This window comes from Lolium rigidum, chromosome 3, assembly GCF_022539505.1.
Source record: "Lolium rigidum isolate FL_2022 chromosome 3, APGP_CSIRO_Lrig_0.1, whole genome shotgun sequence".
Lineage (NCBI taxonomy): Eukaryota > Viridiplantae > Streptophyta > Magnoliopsida > Poales > Poaceae > Lolium > Lolium rigidum.
The window spans coordinates 399,724,177-399,743,498 of NC_061510.1; the positions used below are offsets into that span (position 1 = coordinate 399,724,177).

A 19,322-nucleotide genomic window follows, 5' to 3' on the forward strand; every position below is an offset into this window, starting at 1 on the left:
CAACCACGGCATCAGAGGCGGAGCTATGTACACGTCAGGGGGAGCCACCGCCCCCTAACTTTTTGAGAATTACTGAAGGAATTTTTTTACAAGGCTTAGAAGAGAATTTTTTTAGCACTTTGCCCCCCCCCCCCCGATATAGATATTTTATGTTTTGCCCCCCCCCCCCCCCCCACCCCACACACACACATAATTCCTGGCAAGCTCCGCCACTGCACGGCATAGTCGCACCCTTCATATATAGGATATTCAAAAATAGTTGGTTGGAAGATGGAAACGCCGAAGTTGCTTCGCTCAAACTTTTCTTGAAGTCAAAGCTTTGGTCGAGATAACATTGTTTAGCTCTTACGTGTGAAAGCTTGTGCTGTGTGCAAGTTTTGCTAGGACTAGGAACACATGTTGGAACAAAATCTAATAGCAACGTGAGCAACATTCTTCCAACTAACAACAAGTGCTGGCTATATGCAAGAACTGTTTATTTTGAAAAATATTGATATTACCAAGAGAACACATGGTAAGGAATATATTATATGCATACACCGAACTATGAATGAGTCTTTTATTAGTATATACATAAAATGTGAATGAATTTATGATGCCGAGTTGCCCTGCAATCAGTTGTCGCCATCGGACCAAGTGATACCCTCCATGCCAACGTTCTGGTCGAGCCCTAGTGCGTTCCACACTGCCGGAGAGGCGTCCACAATGTTGTTGGCACAAGGGGGCTCATAATTGTGATCTTGGTCACATCCATACACGGAGTCGCACTCGTCCACCACCTTGGCATACACGGATTTGCCATTAGCATTGATCTTGATACGGTGCCCGCAACGGCCCATGTTCTTGAACCAGCCGGTGGAGAGTGCAACAACCATCTCCTCATCGCTATGGTAGGCGTTGTCGCACTCTGATGGACCACCTCCGTCCTTGCCCTTCTCGAAGCTATTGAGTGTCAGGACGGCCTTTGTGCTCGCAGTGACCGGTGGCGAGCAATGAAACTGTGGGTACCTCTTGCCATCCTCACAACAGTCTGGGTCATTGCTCTTCTCACAATTCCCTGACTTCCCCGGGAGGTAGCCGCTTGCACGGCAAACACCGAGGGTTGGGTGGAGTGAGGACGCAATGTGGGAGGTCGAGAGCACCACTAGGAGCAAGATTGCCATGATGGCTAGAGCTCTTGCAGTTGCCATCTTAGGTAGTTAACACTCTTGAATTATAACCTCTCTTCTTATTTGCTGCTACACTAGTTTGTTTGCCTGTTTGTGTTTAGAGAGCTACAAGGTCGGCTTTATATGGTGATCTCCCGGCCTCTCTCCTAGTTCAGTTATGAAAATAAACTGGTTGCATGTTTTTCACGGCAAATCGTTGTTAAATTTAGACCTCCGTAACTTATCAAATGATTTGCCTAAAAACTTGAAAGTGCAGGACGGGCGTGTCCCGTACGTCTCATCGGAATCCTCGGGAAAGAGAGGTAGAGCGATGATATCGTGATATACTATTGCAGATGGGTTAAGGAATCCAATGTACTGATAGCAACATATTCCCTGTGCTTCCAACCTCGACTGACACCGTGTAGCGGCCATGAGAACAGAGTACCACGTACGTACAGGTACCATGTTCGAAAATTAATTATCAGAATCATATTCATATTTGCACATTAAGAAACAAAAACCAGCTGACGTATTTCCCCATCTACCAGGACATCAGCAATAACAGCTTCAGGTTCATTACATACGGAGAAAAGGTCCCAAAACAAGGTGCATTGAGATAGCCAGGTTAGGAACACCCAGACCAATAGGCACTTTGTCTCCAGCAATGAAGAACCGATGAAACCAAGACCCCAATAGGCACAACAACTTCATGTCCCTGAGGTTGGGAACACCCAGACCATCGAACTCTTTGTTCCTAGTTATTGACCCCCAGTTTCCCAAATGGTATCTATGCTGATCATCCAAATCCCCCCAAAAGAAATGAGACATTTGAGAATAGATAGCATTGATAGCCCATTTAGGAAATTTCAGCGCAGATAGAAGATATGTAGAAATACTAGCCAAACAGGCTTTAATCAAGATAAGTTTTCCCTCATTAGAAATTAACTTGCCTCGCCAACCAGAGATTTTTTTGATGATGTGATCAATAATAGGTTGTAGATCTTCTTTCTAAGATTTGCGAAGTGCAAAGGTACGTCAAGGTACTTAAAGGGAAAAGAGCGCAGATTACAATAGAAAAAACTTGGGCAAAATCCCTGGCGCAAGCCTCAGACAAATGTATGGTAAACAAGTCGCTTTTATGATAGTTGATTCTTAGACCAGATAAATTTTCAAAGCAAGTAATGATCCATTGAAGTACTCTGGCCATCTGAATATTTGATTCTAAGGAAAGAATGGGTTCAAGGAATTCAATGAACTAATACCAACATTTTCCCTGTGCTTCCAACCACGACTGACACCATGTAGCGGTCATGAGAACCGAGAAACTTGGGTTACATTAGATATATAAATATAACACATATGTAGAGGTCTTATTACCGTGTATTATCGTAAAATTAAATATCTGAATCCTATTTGCACATTAAGAAAAAAATTAACCAGCAAGTAGGATGGCACCATCATTCTAACTGTTTTAGAAACACGAAGTTCTGGCCATATACATTCTATTCTACAACCACATAACAAAACCACTAGAAGGGCAAGTAGCCTATAAATGTTCATCGCAATGCAGATTTCCAACGAATCGACTGACCTGTGTGTGAAAGAATAAAACGAAGTCACTATCATGTAAATGCATCAGCCTATAGCATAAAATGGTTGAATATTATCGCACATTCAGCTACTTGGGATTTTCACCATGGCAGGCATCTTTGCTTCCAGAATATGGAGGTAAACTACTTCTGAACCAACTGGTTTAAGATGCAAAATACAGTATATGTTTTTATTTCATCTGACGAGCTATCGAAAACCAAACTAAATGGAACAAATCATACAGATCACCCTAGGCTGAGCATGCACATGTGTTCAGTAAAGTAAGTGGCACCATGAGTAAAACCAGAGGAAGTTAGAAAGAAAAGCTAAATAGAAGGAGAACACAAAAGCAAAAGTGCACAAGGAACTGCACAGCGCTACATGCTATCATCATGAGTAGGTTTCTATACATACTCATCAAACAAGTCATGGTAGAATAGTAGGTGGACAGTTCTCTGACAGGAAAGTTTGTAACAGTAGCCATAGTTAAGACAAAATAAATCAAACTACATTTGCTACGTCTAGAATACCTGCAAGAATTAGTTGATTTTAGGGCTCAAGTAGTACTGCGGATCCCTGAAGAACGTGACAACTGTCTTCGCCTTATCCGTGGAGAGGTCAGTGTTTTCCAGAATAAAACCCACAGATGCTTTTGCAATTGCTTCAATAGAGCCAATAGCTTGGGAAAGCTATCAGATCAAAAGTAGCATGACTATCAGCCTTGCATGATACTGATACGAGTAGTGTAGAGACACAAAACACAGACCAGTTAACTAGAAAAATGAAATTTGGTGTTCACTGTTCAGCGATAGAATTGACTGTAATTAACATGGCCTGATAAATAGTGCAGAGCAGAGACCAGAGAATGGAGAAATGCAAAGTTATAGATAATCTAGCAAATGCTTCATTCTCGTTCTTGATTAGTTCGATAGAATCAAGTATTTTCATCAGAAGTTGATTGTGTTTGAGGAGCTCTGATCTAACATGGACTATCATTTACCGTGCTTTAGTATAATTATCGTCAATGGCAAGGGAAATGATCTTACTTACAATATGTGTTAACAATGGCTACCCATTTGAGTTATTTTTCTCAAAAGACAAAACATACAAATAACTGGGATCTGAAATTTGTTTGTAAGTAACCAAGAGATCACACAATTACATAGAAGGATAAAAGATATTTAAGCACGCACCATAGTGGCATCATGATCATCAATACCAGGAATGGAGGTGAGCACATGTAAAAAGGCATCCATGGACTGAACTGCTTGCTCCCGCTACCGAGTACCGGCACACATGCAAGAACATCATTTTGCTTAATTTCAGAGCTAAAACAAGTGCACTGAAGGATCCAGAAACACGTGAAAGTACCTCATTCCTCATTGTTGAGGTAATGTCCTGCTGCTTGCATACTGAACAAAAACACATTTTGTTGACCGGTGTCAGCTGCTTGCAGCTCAGGGCTTGATGATGAGCCAAATGAAGTCAGATATATTTACCTCCGCGAGCATGAGCTATCTTGAGCATTTTCTCAAATCCCATCTCCGGGTCGTTAACAGGCACAAACGTAGGGCAGCCAAGCTCCATGTTGTACCTTGGTTAGGACACACATGGGTAACAACGATCTAACATACTCCAGCAGAAGCAGGATATAGTATACTAGGTGCTTACTGGAAATACGATCGATTGAATGACTCGATTTGCTCCACCTTGGGAACAGCCACAACAACATAGAGATTTTTGAACTGCCTCTTCAGCGTATTGACCCTGCAAGAAAAATCATTCAAGCCACCATTACAATCATTACAGCGAAGAATATATACAGTGCGCTTAACAGGAAAGAGCCTCGCACCTGGCAAAAACAGCAGCTGCGTTCTCAGAATCCCAACTCGTCTCAAAGATGAATGCAACGGATAACCCCCCATTGTTGAAGATGAAGTCCTGGAACACAGCTCGCTTGATCAGGGGTACACAGAGAGAACCACGAAACCATTTGCATCCTGTGAATCGCAGAGCAGGAAGGGATGCTTACAGGAGATAACAAGAGGAAGTTTAGGCGATACGAGTTGGCAGCCAGGAACGCGGCGATGTAGTTGATGAGGTTGGGGTCCTGTTTGTCCCTCCACGACGTGCTCATCATGCACACTCCACGGCCTGCGATACAACACCCACCCAGTGGATCCATCAAGATGTATTTCAACGTAATAACAAAGTGTGTGGTTCTAGAGATTAGCTAAAACATCTTGGCGGTGGTTTTTTCCGGAATCTTCATCAGCAAACAGTTTTCGAACCTAACCTTGGGAGCCACACACACAACATTCAGTCCGTCAGTCATTTCCACGAGTAACAGAATGACAGTGCTACTGATACGTAGTCAATTGCGGATCTCAGATTCATCAACATTCTTAGGATATCGATTCGAAGCGGGTACGGTGCGAATTTTAGAATGGACATGGACCATGGTCCTGTCCTGAACCCCTATCAACACATCACATCGCATATGCTGATACGCAAGCAAGCAAAACATTTGGGCCAAGCCGAGCAGTGCAAAACGCAACACACTGCGTCAAATTTAGTTACGGAACGAAGGAAGGGCATCGACAATTGTTGCTTAGATGCATGCCGCAGGAACATGAGAGGCTTAATCATCAGCGCGTGCAGTGAATCGCGGCGCGGCGACGGAACCCTAGCTGGGGAGGGCCGCGGACTGGGCGGGGGCGGCGCGTGCGTGCGTGCACGAGGAGGGAGGGAGAGATGAGTTGGCGGGTGGATGGATGGGCGCACCTGGAGCTGGAGCTGGAGCGGGTTGGGGCCGCGGCGGTGGGAGGGAGGTCCGGCCGGTGGAGTGCACAGAGCGCTCCATGTGGAAGGGAGAGGAGGCCGGAGCGGGGAGCAGAGACGAGGCTGCTGGCTGCGGCGGTGCGTTGGCGCGGCGAGGCTTGGTCTCCTAGTCGCGAGGTGAACGGGAAAGGGGAAGGAGCCGTTGAGCTGGACGCCGCGGCCGAGGCTCCTAGGCTCGGGCAGTCGGGCCTTGTCCACACGTTGCCCTATTCTTTTCTCAAAATTTGCCTTCACCAGCAGGGCAGCAGAGCACTGCTGCGACTTCTAGATTTTTTATTTATTTTGTTTTTACGAAAATTCTATCAATCTATTAATAATCATCGATAGCAGTATAAAGATGTTCAAAAATAATAAAACTACAAATAAGTTACTGGACTACCTAGCGACGACTACAGACACTAGCGCGAACCGAAGGCGCGCCGCCGTCCTCGCTCCTCTATCACCGGAGCCAGCAAAGATTGGCTTCCAGATTTACGAAAAAGTATTACCACCTCTTTCCCCAACTCAGATATCGACACATTTTTTAAAAACATTTATTTTTAGACAGAGAGAGCAATTTATTGGCTCAACCGCCACAAAGAGTACAAATACCCAACTTCTGCATAGCACGATAAGTAGAAACTGTTCCACAAAGGGTTGCTTTTGTCAAGGATTCCCAGTCTGGCTAAGCCGGCTTTCCATTCCAAAGTTAACTGACGTGATGTTGGTTAACCCTCTTGGCCATGCCGAAAAACCCTAATAATAATGGATGACACTAAACATATTCGGATGAATTTATCAAGCTTGTAAAGATATTTTGTCTCATGTTTCAAAATTGAGGTATTTGTTTCACATGCACAATAATGCATTTTACTTTTTGCAATAACCAGTCAGGCGGACACGTGAGTTATCCTTGTCGCGTCCACACAGAGACACATTCGTGGAGTAAATTTTGGGCCGCGTTTGAGTTCCCGCGGATAGCCCAGTCAATTTGCATCTAGCCGCTAGGTTGGTGGACAAACCTATTTTTCGACTGCGCGGTCGCAAACGATGCTTTGCGTCCGTTTGCGTGAGAGCAAGATAACAAGCGCGAGAGGGGAAATTCAATTCGGCTCCCGGGTGCGTATGCTCCCTCTACCAAAAAAACATATTTCGAAATGTCAAAAAATTTGGATAAAAAATTCTACATGTACATCTCCATAATGTATGTGCATTCGTTAAGTTTCACGAAAAACCAATATTTTTTGTGGTCTATGTAAAAAGGAGAAACTTTATCTTGTGAAAAGCATTATTTTTAGCACTGAATTTTGTCTTTTTACACACGTCACATGATAAGTCGATTTTTTATGAAACGACTTTGTGAGCGCGTAGCACGTGAAGATGTACGTACAAATTTTTTGTTTCAATTTTTTTGAAATTTAAAATGTTCATAACATGCATTTCAAAATATAGGGAGCATATGCACCCATGTTCCAAAACACCACTCCCGCGCGAGAGTAGCATTTCAAGCTTAGCTTAGTGGTTTTCCTCTATAATTTCCATATAAAATAAGACAATAATAAAACCTCACAATCTTATGTAGAGCATAATTAACGGGAGCGGTGTTTTGGAACATGGGTCCATATGCTCTCTATATTTCGAAATGCATTTTACATACATTTTAAATTTAAAAAAAATTGAAACTAAAAGTTCGCACGTACATCTTCACGTGCTACGTGCTCACAAAGTCGTTTCATAAAAAATCAACTTATCATGTAACGTGTGTAAAAAAGACAAAATTCAGTGCTAAAAATAATGATTTTCACAAGATAAACTTTCTCTTTTTTATATAGACCACACAAAATATTGGTTTTTCGTCAAACTTGACGAACGCACGTAAATTATGAAGATATACATGTAGAATTTTTTATCCAAATTTTTCGATATTTTGAAATATAATTTTTTAGTAGAGGGAGCATACGCACCCGGGAGCCGAATTGAATTTCCCAATAATTAACTCATATCTTACTTGGTTTAATAGTACCTGGCTCATTTCAGAGGCCCATTGTATGACTGCAGTTCCAAAAAAAAATCTTATATAGAGCGACTGATGAACCTCACAATCATCTGTTGGAAGGGAAGCATCAAGCGAATTAAACAAAATCAATAAATTACAAAATACAAACAGGAAAAGAAGATACAAAGTAGTGTCCTTATCAGAGAGGAAAGCAAATCATGGTGTGAGATTTAAATGTGTTGTCGATGGCTCAGGATAATACATTAGTAATTGTCAAACATAAGAGCTGAAGTGGTCCAGCAGTTGGAAAGGCTGCTTAATTACATCGATCGTCATTGTTCATGTCAATGGAACCTCCTCACTAAAAAAATTGTAGGGCTGCACCGTTTACTGGTTAGCCACTATGCAGATGACTAAACCGCTAAACGAAAAAGAAAACACAGAAAGTATGTTAAAAAAATAGCACTGCAAGAAAACACCACGAAAAACCACACAAAGAAAATCACAAGATGATAAGTTTCAGAGATGTATACAAATCAATCAAATTGATCTGTAGGATGATAGAATTCGATGATCTTCAATTAGTTGTAGCATCTGAACTCCAGGCTTCTCAGTAGGATGGTCTGTCTCCTGTAAAAGGTGGGCACATAAGCACAAAAAGAACTGCCATCAGTGTAACAGACTTGGTGCTCAAGCATTCCATTCCATGTGTATTGATTCCTCAAAACCTCCACTTTTGCACAGGGTCAAAGTTATATTATGATAGTATTTTATAAGCTTATCGTAATGGTAAGATCTGTTAATGGTCATAAGGGAACACAGTGGGATCAACAAGTAGAAAAAAGAAAATAACAGAATCATTGGACAATACTACCATCATTAAAAAATACTCTGTATCCGAACTTTCATTGCCATAGTTCATATTTAGAGCATTAGTAGAACCTATCTCACTTAGGCATGAGTGAGAGAAAGAAGTGACAAAAACACACTGGGATATCACAGAATCTTGCCAGACAATTCAAACACAACGTTATAAAAAGATGGCAAAACCAAAAAGAAAAATGAAAGAACATATATTGGAGTCTCCATAACATTGCAAAGAACAGACACTCACTGAATTCGCACTAGAAGGAGAGCAGAAGCAAACTACGGTCCACGGGATCAAAGTTATATTCTGATGGTAACTTATAAGTTTATTGTAAGGGTAGCATTTGTTACTGATCATAGAACAACAAGCAAAAACAAAAAAAGACCGCAATCATTAGACAATACTATTATCATTAACAAATACTCTGTATCTGAACTTTGAGTATGTACCTTACATCATGACAACATTCTTTCTTAGAGCATTGCCATAGTTCACCTAGTATTTAGAGCAATAGAACCGATATCACTTAGGCACGAGGAAGGGAAAGAAGTGACAAAAACACACTGGGATGTCACAAAATCTTGCCAGACAATTCAACAGCAACGTTAACAAAAGATGGCAAAACCAAAAAAGATAAGAGAAAAATGAACAAAAAACATATATTGGAGTCCCCATAGCATTGGAAAGAACAGACACTCACTGAAACAGCTTGTTAGCACTAGGAAGGAGGCAGGTGCAGAAGCAAATTGTTGCCCTGCAAACGCCTACTCGATCTTCCACGCATACAGGATGAGCGAGAAGCCGAGACCTTGTGCTCTAGACTCCCTGAAAATCTGCGAGTACGACCACGGCATCGACTTCTCAGGCGCTTGACATGTCTGGAACATGAAGACCGCATTGCTGGTCGTCGACCCGAAGAGCCAGCTGTGGACGTCCCAGAACACCTCCACCGGCAGGCCGTCGACGAGGATCGTCTGGTTGCCCCTGAACTTCCAGGCCAGCCTCTTCACCTGCATGACGGGCTTCTTGTCGATCCGTATCTCGAGGCAGGGGTCCTTGAGGCCAAGGGTGTCGCACTCTATCACGAGGTCATGGAACTGGCCATTGTCGCAGAACTGCGCCTTGGCGGAGTAGAGCTTCTTGCCGTAAATGTGCTCCCTCCTCGCCACGAACGCGGCGTTGGACACGGGCCGGGTGGCGCCGGTCTTCCGGTAGGCGTCCTTCCTCATGTCGCCGAGCAGGAGCGCCAGCTCGAGGTCGAACACCACGGCGACGTAGAACCCCTCTAGCGGTTCTGGCCCCGCGCCGAACCTGGCGCCGGAGAGGTCCCAGAAGATGTCCACCTTGCCGCCGTCGGCGTCCAGGCTCCTGGACCCCTTCTTCTTGGAGAAGAGCCAGGGCTTGATGTCCGCCTTGCAGAGGCACTGCCCGGAGCCGGAGAGGTCGTCGACGCCGACGCTGAGCCCTTGCCCCATGAGGCTCCGGCTCCAGGTGACCGAGATCGCGCAGGGCCGGCCGGCGAGCTGCGCCCGGTAGAGGCAGGTGACCAGGTTCTGCGCCGCGCCGCCCTTGGTGCCGGCGCTCGACGTGGACGACGACGCCGCGTCCGCGATCTGGACGCCGCTCTCCCCGAAGCAGGACGGGAAGTCCCTCATGGCTCGCCGCGCGCACTTTTCGGCGAACACCTTGCGCGCGTGCAGTCCCCCTCTCGGAGCAGCACGGCGAGAGACGGACGGCCCGCAATGCCAGCCGAGAAGAGCGGCGCTCTCCTGCTTGCAAAGTACACGGGTTGCCGCCGCAGGAGATTTCTCGATCCGGCAACGCCGCCGCAAGTGGACGCGAGATCCCGCCCGCCTTTGCTGCCGAAAGCGGCACCGGGAACCGCCCAAAGAAGCAAGCTTCCGTCACGGAGCCGCCCTCTTCCGCCGCAATCAAGCTCGGGCCAGCTTTGCTGCGGCAGGAGAGCAAACCTCTCACCGAGATTTCTTCAGCAGGCGAGGCTTCCCTCGAATTTCAACATGAGGCAAGAAGGTTGGGAGAGCAGCTAGCTGGAGCAAGCAGCAACTGGTGCAGTAGCTAGCAACCACAGAGGGCAGGGAGAGGTTGGAGGAGGAGCAAGCAAGAAGCAGCAGAGAAGTGAGAAGTAGTAGCTGAGCTGCAGCAGTAGTGAGGAGGAGGAGGGTGGAAGGAGACAAAAGGTTAGGGGGGTGAAATCAATGGGGGCACCTACAAGATAAGAGCATCTCCAACAGGCGCGCTATATAGGCCGCGCGGCATAAAAACGTCCGATATAGCGCGCGCGGGACAGAATCAGGCGCTCCAGCAGGCGCGGTAAACGGCGCGGTGCTGTAAAATTCTTAGGGCGCGCGGCGTTTTGCACAATCCGGAGCGGCATATACGGGCGCGTCGGCTACGGCGCGCGGCATCGCTCGTCCAACCGCGAAAATCCCCGCGCCGAAACTTCCTCCCCCGCGTCGGCCGCCCGAGCCCAATCCGTCGTCTCCGCGCGCCGCCGGCGATCCCGACGATGGACGACCCCTCCGAGCAACCCGCCGACCCCTCCCTACTCTGTCACACCCTCCGCCGCGCGCCGCCGCCCGCGCGCGGCCGCCAACCCCGAGCGGGCGGCGCCGACGCCGGAACCCAACGGCCGCCGCGCGCGGCGCCGTTCGTCCCGCCGCGCGGGGCACTACACGCAGGCGCCGCGCGCGCGCGGATGGCCGCGCAGGCACCGGCAGCGCGCGCGCCCGCGCGGCGAGGGCGAGGCGCGCGTCAACGAAACGGCCTCACGTCGGCCCCGCCGCCGTCGCGCCACCGAAGAAAGCGAAGGCGCCCGTCCCCGCCGACGCGCCTCCTCCTCCGGCGCCGAACCAGGCGCCTTCTCCTCCTCCTCCTCCGCCGACCCGGCCCGACGCCTCCGTCCGGCAACCGCGCGGCGCACATATGGTGGATGGTGAAATGCCCGAGAGGTAAAAAACACTTCTTTTTGTCGAATTGTGGTTTAGATGCATACCTAGCCGATGGTAATGAATTTCATTGCAATGTAGAGTGGATGATGCGGCATTCATGGAGACAATGAATGTTGGATCCTCGTTCTTGCATGACGATGAAGCCGCCTGATGGGAGGAGGAATATGAGGATGTAGATGAGGAAGGAGAAGGGTTGATTGAACCTCGCCCTCCGCCGGGCCGCCAACTACACCATAGCGGAGGACAAGTTGCTTTGCAAGACGTGGTTGACAATTGGAATGGATCCAACAACCGGTACCGATCAAACAAGAGAAACATATTGGATGAGGATGACGGAGTACTTCAATACAAACACAAGTGGGATCGAGCGAACCATGCGCTCACTTCGGTCCCGTTGGTCCCAGATATCAACACCGATTGCCAAAAATGGGCGGGCGTGCAAGCCAACATCGATGTTCTCAATCCGAGTGGCACTAATGAGAATGATAGGGTAAGTGACTCTACTATGTTCACCATATGGCTCATATGAGAAGAATACGGTTGTACTTCATATGGCTCATCTATTTTCTTTTGCGCATATGTGTAGAACTCCATGGCTCAAGGATTGTTTAGGGATGTGGGAAAGAAGAACAAGAAAGGCAACAAGATTCTTGGCAAGCCATTCACCTTGCATCATTGCTATGAAGTGCTAGGGAATGAAGAGAAGTGGAAGACGCGCGGCAAGTTGGATGCGGCAACTATGGCGGCCAATGCTACCGGTGATGCAACAATCATCGATGATGATTCAAGTGATGAAGGGAAGAAGAGAAGCTCCACTCCTCACTCCATCAACAATGGGCGGAGGAATGTGCCGCGTAGGAAGACCGCCAAGGAAATGAAGGGAAGGAAGGCCGGAGATGATGACATTGCCATGGCTATGGAGAGGATTGCAAATGCAAGGTTGCAAGCAAATGAAGATAGAAAGATGCAACGAAACTTGGAGAAAGAGGCTATGGATGCTATTGAAGCTAGGAGAGCCGCTTTGGAGGAGAGGATTGCCGCCAACGAGGAGAGGAAGTTGGCTTTGGAGGAGAAGAGGCAAGCCACCGAGGAGCATGCACGCCTAGCGGAGGAGGAGAGGAAGCTTTTCTTGATGGATACTTCCCATATGGATGAGAGGCAAAAGGAGTACGTCAACCTTCTTCGCGATGAAGTGTTGGCCAAAAAGAGATTGTTGCTAGCCAACATGAACACTTCCACCACCGGCATGTTTGGAGGAGGCATGTTTGGAGGAGGCATGGGAGGCATGGGCGGCATGGGAAGCATGCCCATGCCCACCATGGGAGGCATGGGCGGCATGGGAAGCATGCCCATGCCCACCATGGGAGGCATGGGCGGCATGGGAAGCATGCCCATGCCCTCCATGGGAGGCATGGCCGGCATGGGAAGCATGCCCATGCCCTCCATGGGAGGTATGGCCGGCATGGGAGGCTATGGAGGCATGGCCGGCATGGGAGGATCAAGCTATGGAGGAGTGTTTGGAGGGACCATGGGAGGCTCCGTGAGTGGTGTGTACGGGAGTATGGGAGCACCACCGGGAGGCTTCGTGTCTTCCATGAATGCTACTATTCCTCCTTCAACCCAAGATGACGAGGACGAAGAAGAAGGTGTTGACTTGGAAAATGCGGAAGTGTGATATGCATTTGTGATATGCATTGTTTCACTTTGTCCATTTGAACCATATGTCGTGTGTCATTGTTGAACTACGTCATTTTGTGTGTCCTTGTTGAACTATGTGATGTTGTTGCACTTTGTGTCATTTATTTCATGAATTGTGTCATTTCTTTCATGAATTGTGAATGCAAAATAGACTAGAAATCTGTTTTCCGCGCCGCGCGCGCTGTATTTTGCGGCGCCCGGCGGAGGACCATTTTTCCTGCGCGCGCACGCGCTGTATTTTGCCGCGCCCGGCGGAGGAAAAAACGGCACAGCGCGCCATATCTGTTTACCGCGCGCGGATTCTTGGTTTTAGCGCGCCGCGATATAGCGCGCCTGTTGGAGATGCTCTAACAAGGCACAGCACTGTCAGCCAACTCATGGAGTGAGGGAGGGAGGAGGGAGGAGGAGCAGGTGCTGCCTGCTCTCCTTTGCTCTTTTGTAACTGCTGCCATTGTTGTCCATGGACCATGGTTTCGTTGTAAGCTTAGTAGCTTTTCCAGTACAATTTCCTGGGAATCAATCAAGGGTTGAGACCTTGCTAAAAAAGAAGCAGGAAATTTCGTGTTCATGGGTGAAAATGGAAGTAAAACTATGATCCTCTCTTGGACAATTTTACAGTCATTTGGACCGGTGTGAGCTAAATAAGGGGATGAATGATTCCCAAGATGGAGACAATTGCCACTAATGCCAATTGCTCCATGCAACTGTTGAAAAAGGAATCTATCTGGTCATCTAGGTAGTAGTACTTCCTCGGGAAATGCACTTTGGCTCATAGGAGCATATGCTCCCATTATGTGAATTCACATTTTAAAGTATTAAAAATTCTAAAATAAATTTTTACATGTACATCTAGACATTTTATGTTGGTACACAAGTTTTCAAAAGAAAAACATTTTTCTGTGGCTCCTGTAAAAAAGATAAATTTTAATGCTGTAACACGACTACGTACATGACATTTTTTTGTGTTTTTTGTACACACCACACAAAATGTTATTTTTCCACGAAAACTTGTGAACGAACATAGGATGTCACAATGTATAAGAAAAATTTTATGTCAGATTTTTTTTGACATTTCTAAAATTGTTTTTTATTATTTTCTATAATGGGTGCATATGCACGCGTGTGCCAAAATGCCACCTCCTACTTCCTCGGGAAATTGGGTCTTGATCCTCCAGTCTACTGCCTTTTGCCATGAGAATACCAGCAGCTTTTTAAAAACTTGCTCTTGGGACTTGGCCTTGGGAGGACAAGTTCACATGCATTACAGTAGAAAATGACTGCAGTGTGTACCCTGCTACAGCAAATCCAGCCAGTGTTTACTCCATCCCTTGCTGTTTTTTCTTTTCTGGCAAAAATTGTACTAGTATAGTTGTAATTTTTGTTGCGCAGACAGAGATGTTTACAAAATAATCTTTTGTCCACTTGATTGATTATTGTGGAGTTGGTGTGAGGTGGCTCTAGTCGTAGTACTTCTCTGTAGGTGATGGTGTCTCCAAGTATATTTATGACAAGCAAGAAATTCAAAGGCAGGTTGAGAATTGCGTTTGCCATGTTTAGTGACAGACGTATTTATATGCCTACACATGCTTTCTCAATTATTGCCTTCATATCAGCTGTTTCTACGTCATTCACTTGTTGTCTACTTACATGATTGGGGCTGCACAAAAATTAAGTGCAGTAGGAAACATTTCCCCCGAATTTGACTTCAGCTCGTGGGAAGCAACTAGGCCTACTGCAAATAAAGTATGCACACGTACATGCTAAATACGTAAAGAAAGTATATGGAGAATCAAAACAAAAATACTTTACTGTTTTCTGCAACAGAGCTAAACTACTAGGGGTAGGTGTCCCAAGCTGTGAGGTAACTGACATCAATGAGGCAGGACAACGGTTTTCTTGGATCCGGGCCCTACCCATCTCATCTGTTAACTGCTCACCCACGAGGCAGCATTTACTCACCTCCTGGAGATCCAATACTCTTTCTATCTGCTTCGTCTCCACGCAAAGGTACACGCAAATTTTTAAATGGTCTCAAATTGACATATCATTTATGTCATTCAGAAAGCAGTGCTCCATTTTTTTCAGAAATCCAATTCTACCATGGTGCATATAAACCTACTGTTTAAAAACACATTTTAAAATGTCTAAAAGTTTTGGAAAAAAATCATATATGCATCCTGACATTATATGTTCACACACAAGTTTTCGGGGAAAAACAATACTTTTTGTGTCCCGTGTAAAAGTGAAAATTTTCGATGCTCCAACGGAAATATTTTGGGACATTTCTTTGTCTTTTTAAACAGGTCATATAAAATCTTATTTTCCTGAAAACTTGTGCACAAACATAGTATGTAAGGATATACACACAGAATTTTCTTTCAGATTTTTTTTATATTTTAAAATTTCCTTTTGATGCATTTTTCATGATAAGTTTATACGCGCATAGGAGACAAAACACAACCTCTCCAAAAAATCCTATGTTGGAGCTTATAGGAACAGGTACATATACCGCCAATATGTTTTGGCTCTTATCAACCTTTCTCGATGATCCATCTACAATTGTATGTATTCACTCTGTCCTAAACTAATTGACCGAGTTTTATTTACATACACATGCATTTAACACTAAATTTTGTCTAGATACATGTTTATCTAGATAAAATTGATTCTATTAATTTGGGACAGAGGGAGTAGGATAAATGGCAATTCACATATTCTATTCCCCAAAATAAAATACTTGTATTCTAGTATAAATTAGACACTTGACCGTTTTTACTATAATTTTATAGTTATTTCAGTATATTACATTTCTTGTCGGATATGAGTGATTTTGCTTCTTTTAACGTTGCACCCACCTCAATTGAACTAAAGCAGCACTACTACTGTGGAGTAGAACGGTACTACGTAGAGCACAAAAAAATTATTGAGGGTAGAAACTCTGTTATTCATGTAGTAGAAGTTTCTTTGTTTAGGACCCCATATCAGTTACTCACCTAAGCCTACCATAATGGTAGGTGGTATTGGTGGTGTTCACTTGCCAACAAATTTAACACCTTGACAAGGCGCATGTTATGCACACTCAAATCCTGAATGTAAATTTTCTGGTAGACTAAATTGTAAATGAATTTCTCGATTTTCTCTGAAGGAATGCCTAGTGCCTACTGCCTTTATCAAATGAATTTTATGGAGTAATATCAGATGTGTAGCTCTAAAATGTTTGAAGTCAATGATCCCATTTAAAGCTTTCATCGCTACTATCCTCAAGACATATTTGTCATGCAAAGATAATTTGTTGAATATCAATAGCAACTACTCCCTCTGGATCCGTTTAAGAGGCAGGCACAACAAATTTCAACCATTAATTTAGTCAACAAATATAAATATTTCAATCAACAAGTGAAAACGAACGGATCTTGGATGGCGTGGGAGGTGGAAGCGGACTAATATTTAGAGCTTTGTACATGCTCCTATTAAAATCATATTTCCTCCGATTCATAGTAAGTGTTGGAGTTTTAATTAAAAATTTAAATTAAAAATTTGATGCATAGCTATTGAAATAAACTATGTGTCATCAAGTTTTTGTGAGATAGAATGTTTGTTGAGATACGTGTCTAATATGTGTATGTGTTAGATTATAGTTCGACTTGTCATAAATTAGGGTAATATTAAATGTTTGGAGCCGAACTCTGTAACCTGGGTCTATTATATAAAGACACTTTGTGTAGCTAAAATAGATTTGACGCAAGTTATAGATTGGACAAAGGCCGGGTTTGAGGATGGTCTGACGCTCATGCCAGGGACGCTAGAACGTCGTGTCGTTTACATATACGAATTGTTTGTATCATCTCGCCGGGATTGCCGTCGAAGGTACTATGATAGTACATGGAGTATAATATACTTTGCACCTTTGACCATAATAGTGTTGATTTTCTGTTTACACGAAGAATACAAAAGTAAGAGCTCAAATCATTTTTTTATGAACATGAAAAACACATTTTAGGTGTTTAAAGTCTTATTTTTTTGCATAGGCCACAAGAATACAGAACAGTTCACCGAACTTCAAATCTGTATACTCCCTCCTTTCCAAAAATATTTTGCCTATAAAATATGGTCAAACTCAAACTATGTAAATTTTAACCAATTATATAACTAAATATATCGAATTTTATAATATGAAATCAGTATTATTAGAATCATGGAGAAATATATTTTCATATGTTATACATTTTATATTATAGATATTGATATTTTTTCCTAAATAGTCGGTGAAACCTTTATAAAATTTGACTTTTTCTGAAAACTATACATAACGTATTTTGGGAGGGAGAGAGTATTATACAAATTCATGTATAGTGGGACCAGTAAAATAAAATATTGGATGCTAAAAACAATACTCCCTCCGTTTTTATTTAGTTCACGTTCTGGGTGTAGTCAAAGTCAATCTTTGCAAAGTTTGACCAAGAATATAAGAAAAACTATCAATATGTATAATACCAAATACATATAATATAAAAATATACTTCATAAAGATTCTAATATATTAAATATTATATTACAGATGTTGATACTTTCTTGTAAATATTTGGTCAAAGTTCACAAGATTTAACTTTAGCCAAACTCAGAACGTGAAATATTTGTGAACGGAGGGAATACTGTATTTCCGAAAAGAGCGCCCATGCTCCCCGAGCTCCCCTCGGCACTATCTAAGGGGATGTACCATTCGTAGGTTAGTTCCAGAAATGGAAAAGAGGAGACTGAAATATTGCAGTATAAATTGTGCTAGTAGACGTGTTCTTCGCTGTCATCGTACCTGATCACTACAAAACATGCAAAGTTTCGGACCATATGGTACACCATCATGTGTAATCTAAGAATGTGCTGTTCGTAGTAGAATAAATAATACACACTGCGGTTGTCACTTTGCTTTCTGACTTGCTGGCAAATTTGGCATGATACTACCTAGCTATACACAGGACATCATGTCCGATCCATGCTTGCATGCTCATACGCAGCCGAGGAAATCTGAGTACAGCTGGGTATTCCTGATACTGGCATCCAGAAAACGTTAATGGGATAGGGATAATTTGGGGATGGCAAGAAGATTGTGTGGTCGTGTCCTTCTTTTTATAATATTGGTATTTGGTCCTTCTAATTATAGAGAGAATTGATGATGGAATTAATATATGGCCATCACTATCTCATAACAGAACGTCCCGCAAAAGAAGAAGAAAAAACCATATTGAAGTTCTTAGCTATGTCGAACCATTTTCTTCTGAAGTGATGAATTATTATACAATCTATATCTCACAAGAATTGTCTTAGATTTGTCAAAATTTAGATATATCTCTGCGGACGGAAAATGACCGTTGGAAAGGGCTCTGGCGACGCGGAGGGCGACACGGGCGGTGATCCCGCTACGCCGTCCCCGGCGGTCGCTCAGCTCCGTCTCAACGGCGGAAAGGCACCGGAGCGGCCTCTCGACGGTCGGTTTTGGGTGCTAGCGCCGTCGGACGACGAGGCTGAAGATGAAGACGCCATGGAGGACACCTCGCCACTTCGTGATGCAGATTCCATTCGGTATCTCTGTCGCACGCCGGAGGTGGTTGATGACAGGGAACTCAACAAGTCCACTCAGGAGCTGGCAAGGAGGACGATCAAGCGTCTACATCGACGACATATGCAGAGAAAGGCTGCCATGGATTTCATGGCGATGAAAGGTACGTTGGTTTCACCATCGCCGACGCCGTTGGGCAGATCGATTCCAAAGTCTCTGAATCTACCCGTGTTAGAGCCATCTGTTTTCAACGATGATGGTCAAGAAGGATGGACGGTCGTACATCGGCGACGTTGGTCGCCGGAGCTCGACAAGAAAACGTCGGATCCGGTGATTGAGCCGGTTATTGCGGGGCGTTCAAAAATTCATGGCATGGGCTCGACTCTTTTGAAGCCTCCTTCTGTTTTATCTGATCGAAGAGGCCCAGCCCGGACGGCACGGTGTAGGCCTATCCCGGGGAGGACTGATCGGTCTGTTGAGACCCATCGTCCGATCCAAGTCAAAGTCGGAGGCGTTGTCGCTGGGCACGCTTTTAGACGTCTACTAGGGTTTTCCTGGCGGAAGATAGAGAGGGGAGAGCAGGTTGTCCAGCAGCCGCACTCCAACCAGACGATGAGCGGAGATGGTGGCCAGGGTGGTTTCAACCCTGGGAGGGGCACCTTCAACCAGGGTCGCG

The 19,322-nt window shown here is 44.7% G+C and overlaps 3 protein-coding genes across 3 annotated transcripts; all 3 read right to left on the reverse strand.

Annotated features, from left to right (window-relative positions):
• Positions 1-614: 614 nt before the first annotated feature.
• Positions 615-1,190, reverse strand: LOC124697746 (putative ripening-related protein 5). The gene has a single exon (XM_047230292.1). The coding sequence runs from the start codon at positions 1,188-1,190 to the stop codon at positions 615-617; it is 576 nt and encodes a 191-aa protein (XP_047086248.1).
• A 1,388-nt stretch (positions 1,191-2,578) lies between these two features.
• LOC124700910 (protein PARTING DANCERS homolog) lies at positions 2,579-5,604 on the reverse strand. Its single transcript, XM_047232966.1, has 9 exons — positions 5,526-5,604; positions 4,774-4,895; positions 4,594-4,682; positions 4,413-4,508; positions 4,241-4,335; positions 4,113-4,153; positions 3,935-4,018; positions 3,272-3,430; positions 2,579-2,742 (listed from the first exon to the last, which is right to left on the reverse strand). The coding sequence occupies exons 1-8, from the start codon at positions 5,602-5,604 to the stop codon at positions 3,281-3,283; spliced, it is 756 nt and encodes a 251-aa protein (XP_047088922.1). The 3' UTR covers positions 2,579-2,742; positions 3,272-3,280.
• A 3,211-nt stretch (positions 5,605-8,815) lies between these two features.
• On the reverse strand, positions 8,816-10,080 carry LOC124700908. Its single transcript, XM_047232965.1, has one exon. The coding sequence runs from the start codon at positions 10,078-10,080 to the stop codon at positions 9,190-9,192; it is 891 nt and encodes a 296-aa protein (XP_047088921.1). The 3' UTR covers positions 8,816-9,189.
• Positions 10,081-19,322: the final 9,242 nt, after the last annotated feature.

What these genes read in the sequence shown, in the direction of transcription:
- LOC124697746 (XM_047230292.1), bottom strand. Translation starts at nt 1,190, where the DNA reads ATGGCAACTGCAAGAGCTCTAGCCATCATGGCAATCTTGCTCCTAGTG.
- LOC124700908 (XM_047232965.1), bottom strand. Translation starts at nt 10,080, where the DNA reads ATGAGGGACTTCCCGTCCTGCTTCGGGGAGAGCGGCGTCCAGATCGCG.
- LOC124700910 (XM_047232966.1), bottom strand. Translation starts at nt 5,604, where the DNA reads ATGGAGCGCTCTGTGCACTCCACCGGCCGGACCTCCCTCCCACCGCCG. An exon ending in TTCAATCGATCGTATTTCCA is followed by an intron (nt 4,336 to 4,412) that starts GTAAGCACCTAG and finishes GTCCTAACCAAG; the next exon opens with GTACAACATGGAGCTTGGCT. An exon ending in ATGATCATGATGCCACTATG is followed by an intron (nt 3,431 to 3,934) that starts GTGCGTGCTTAA and finishes TTGATCTGATAG; the next exon opens with CTTTCCCAAGCTATTGGCTC.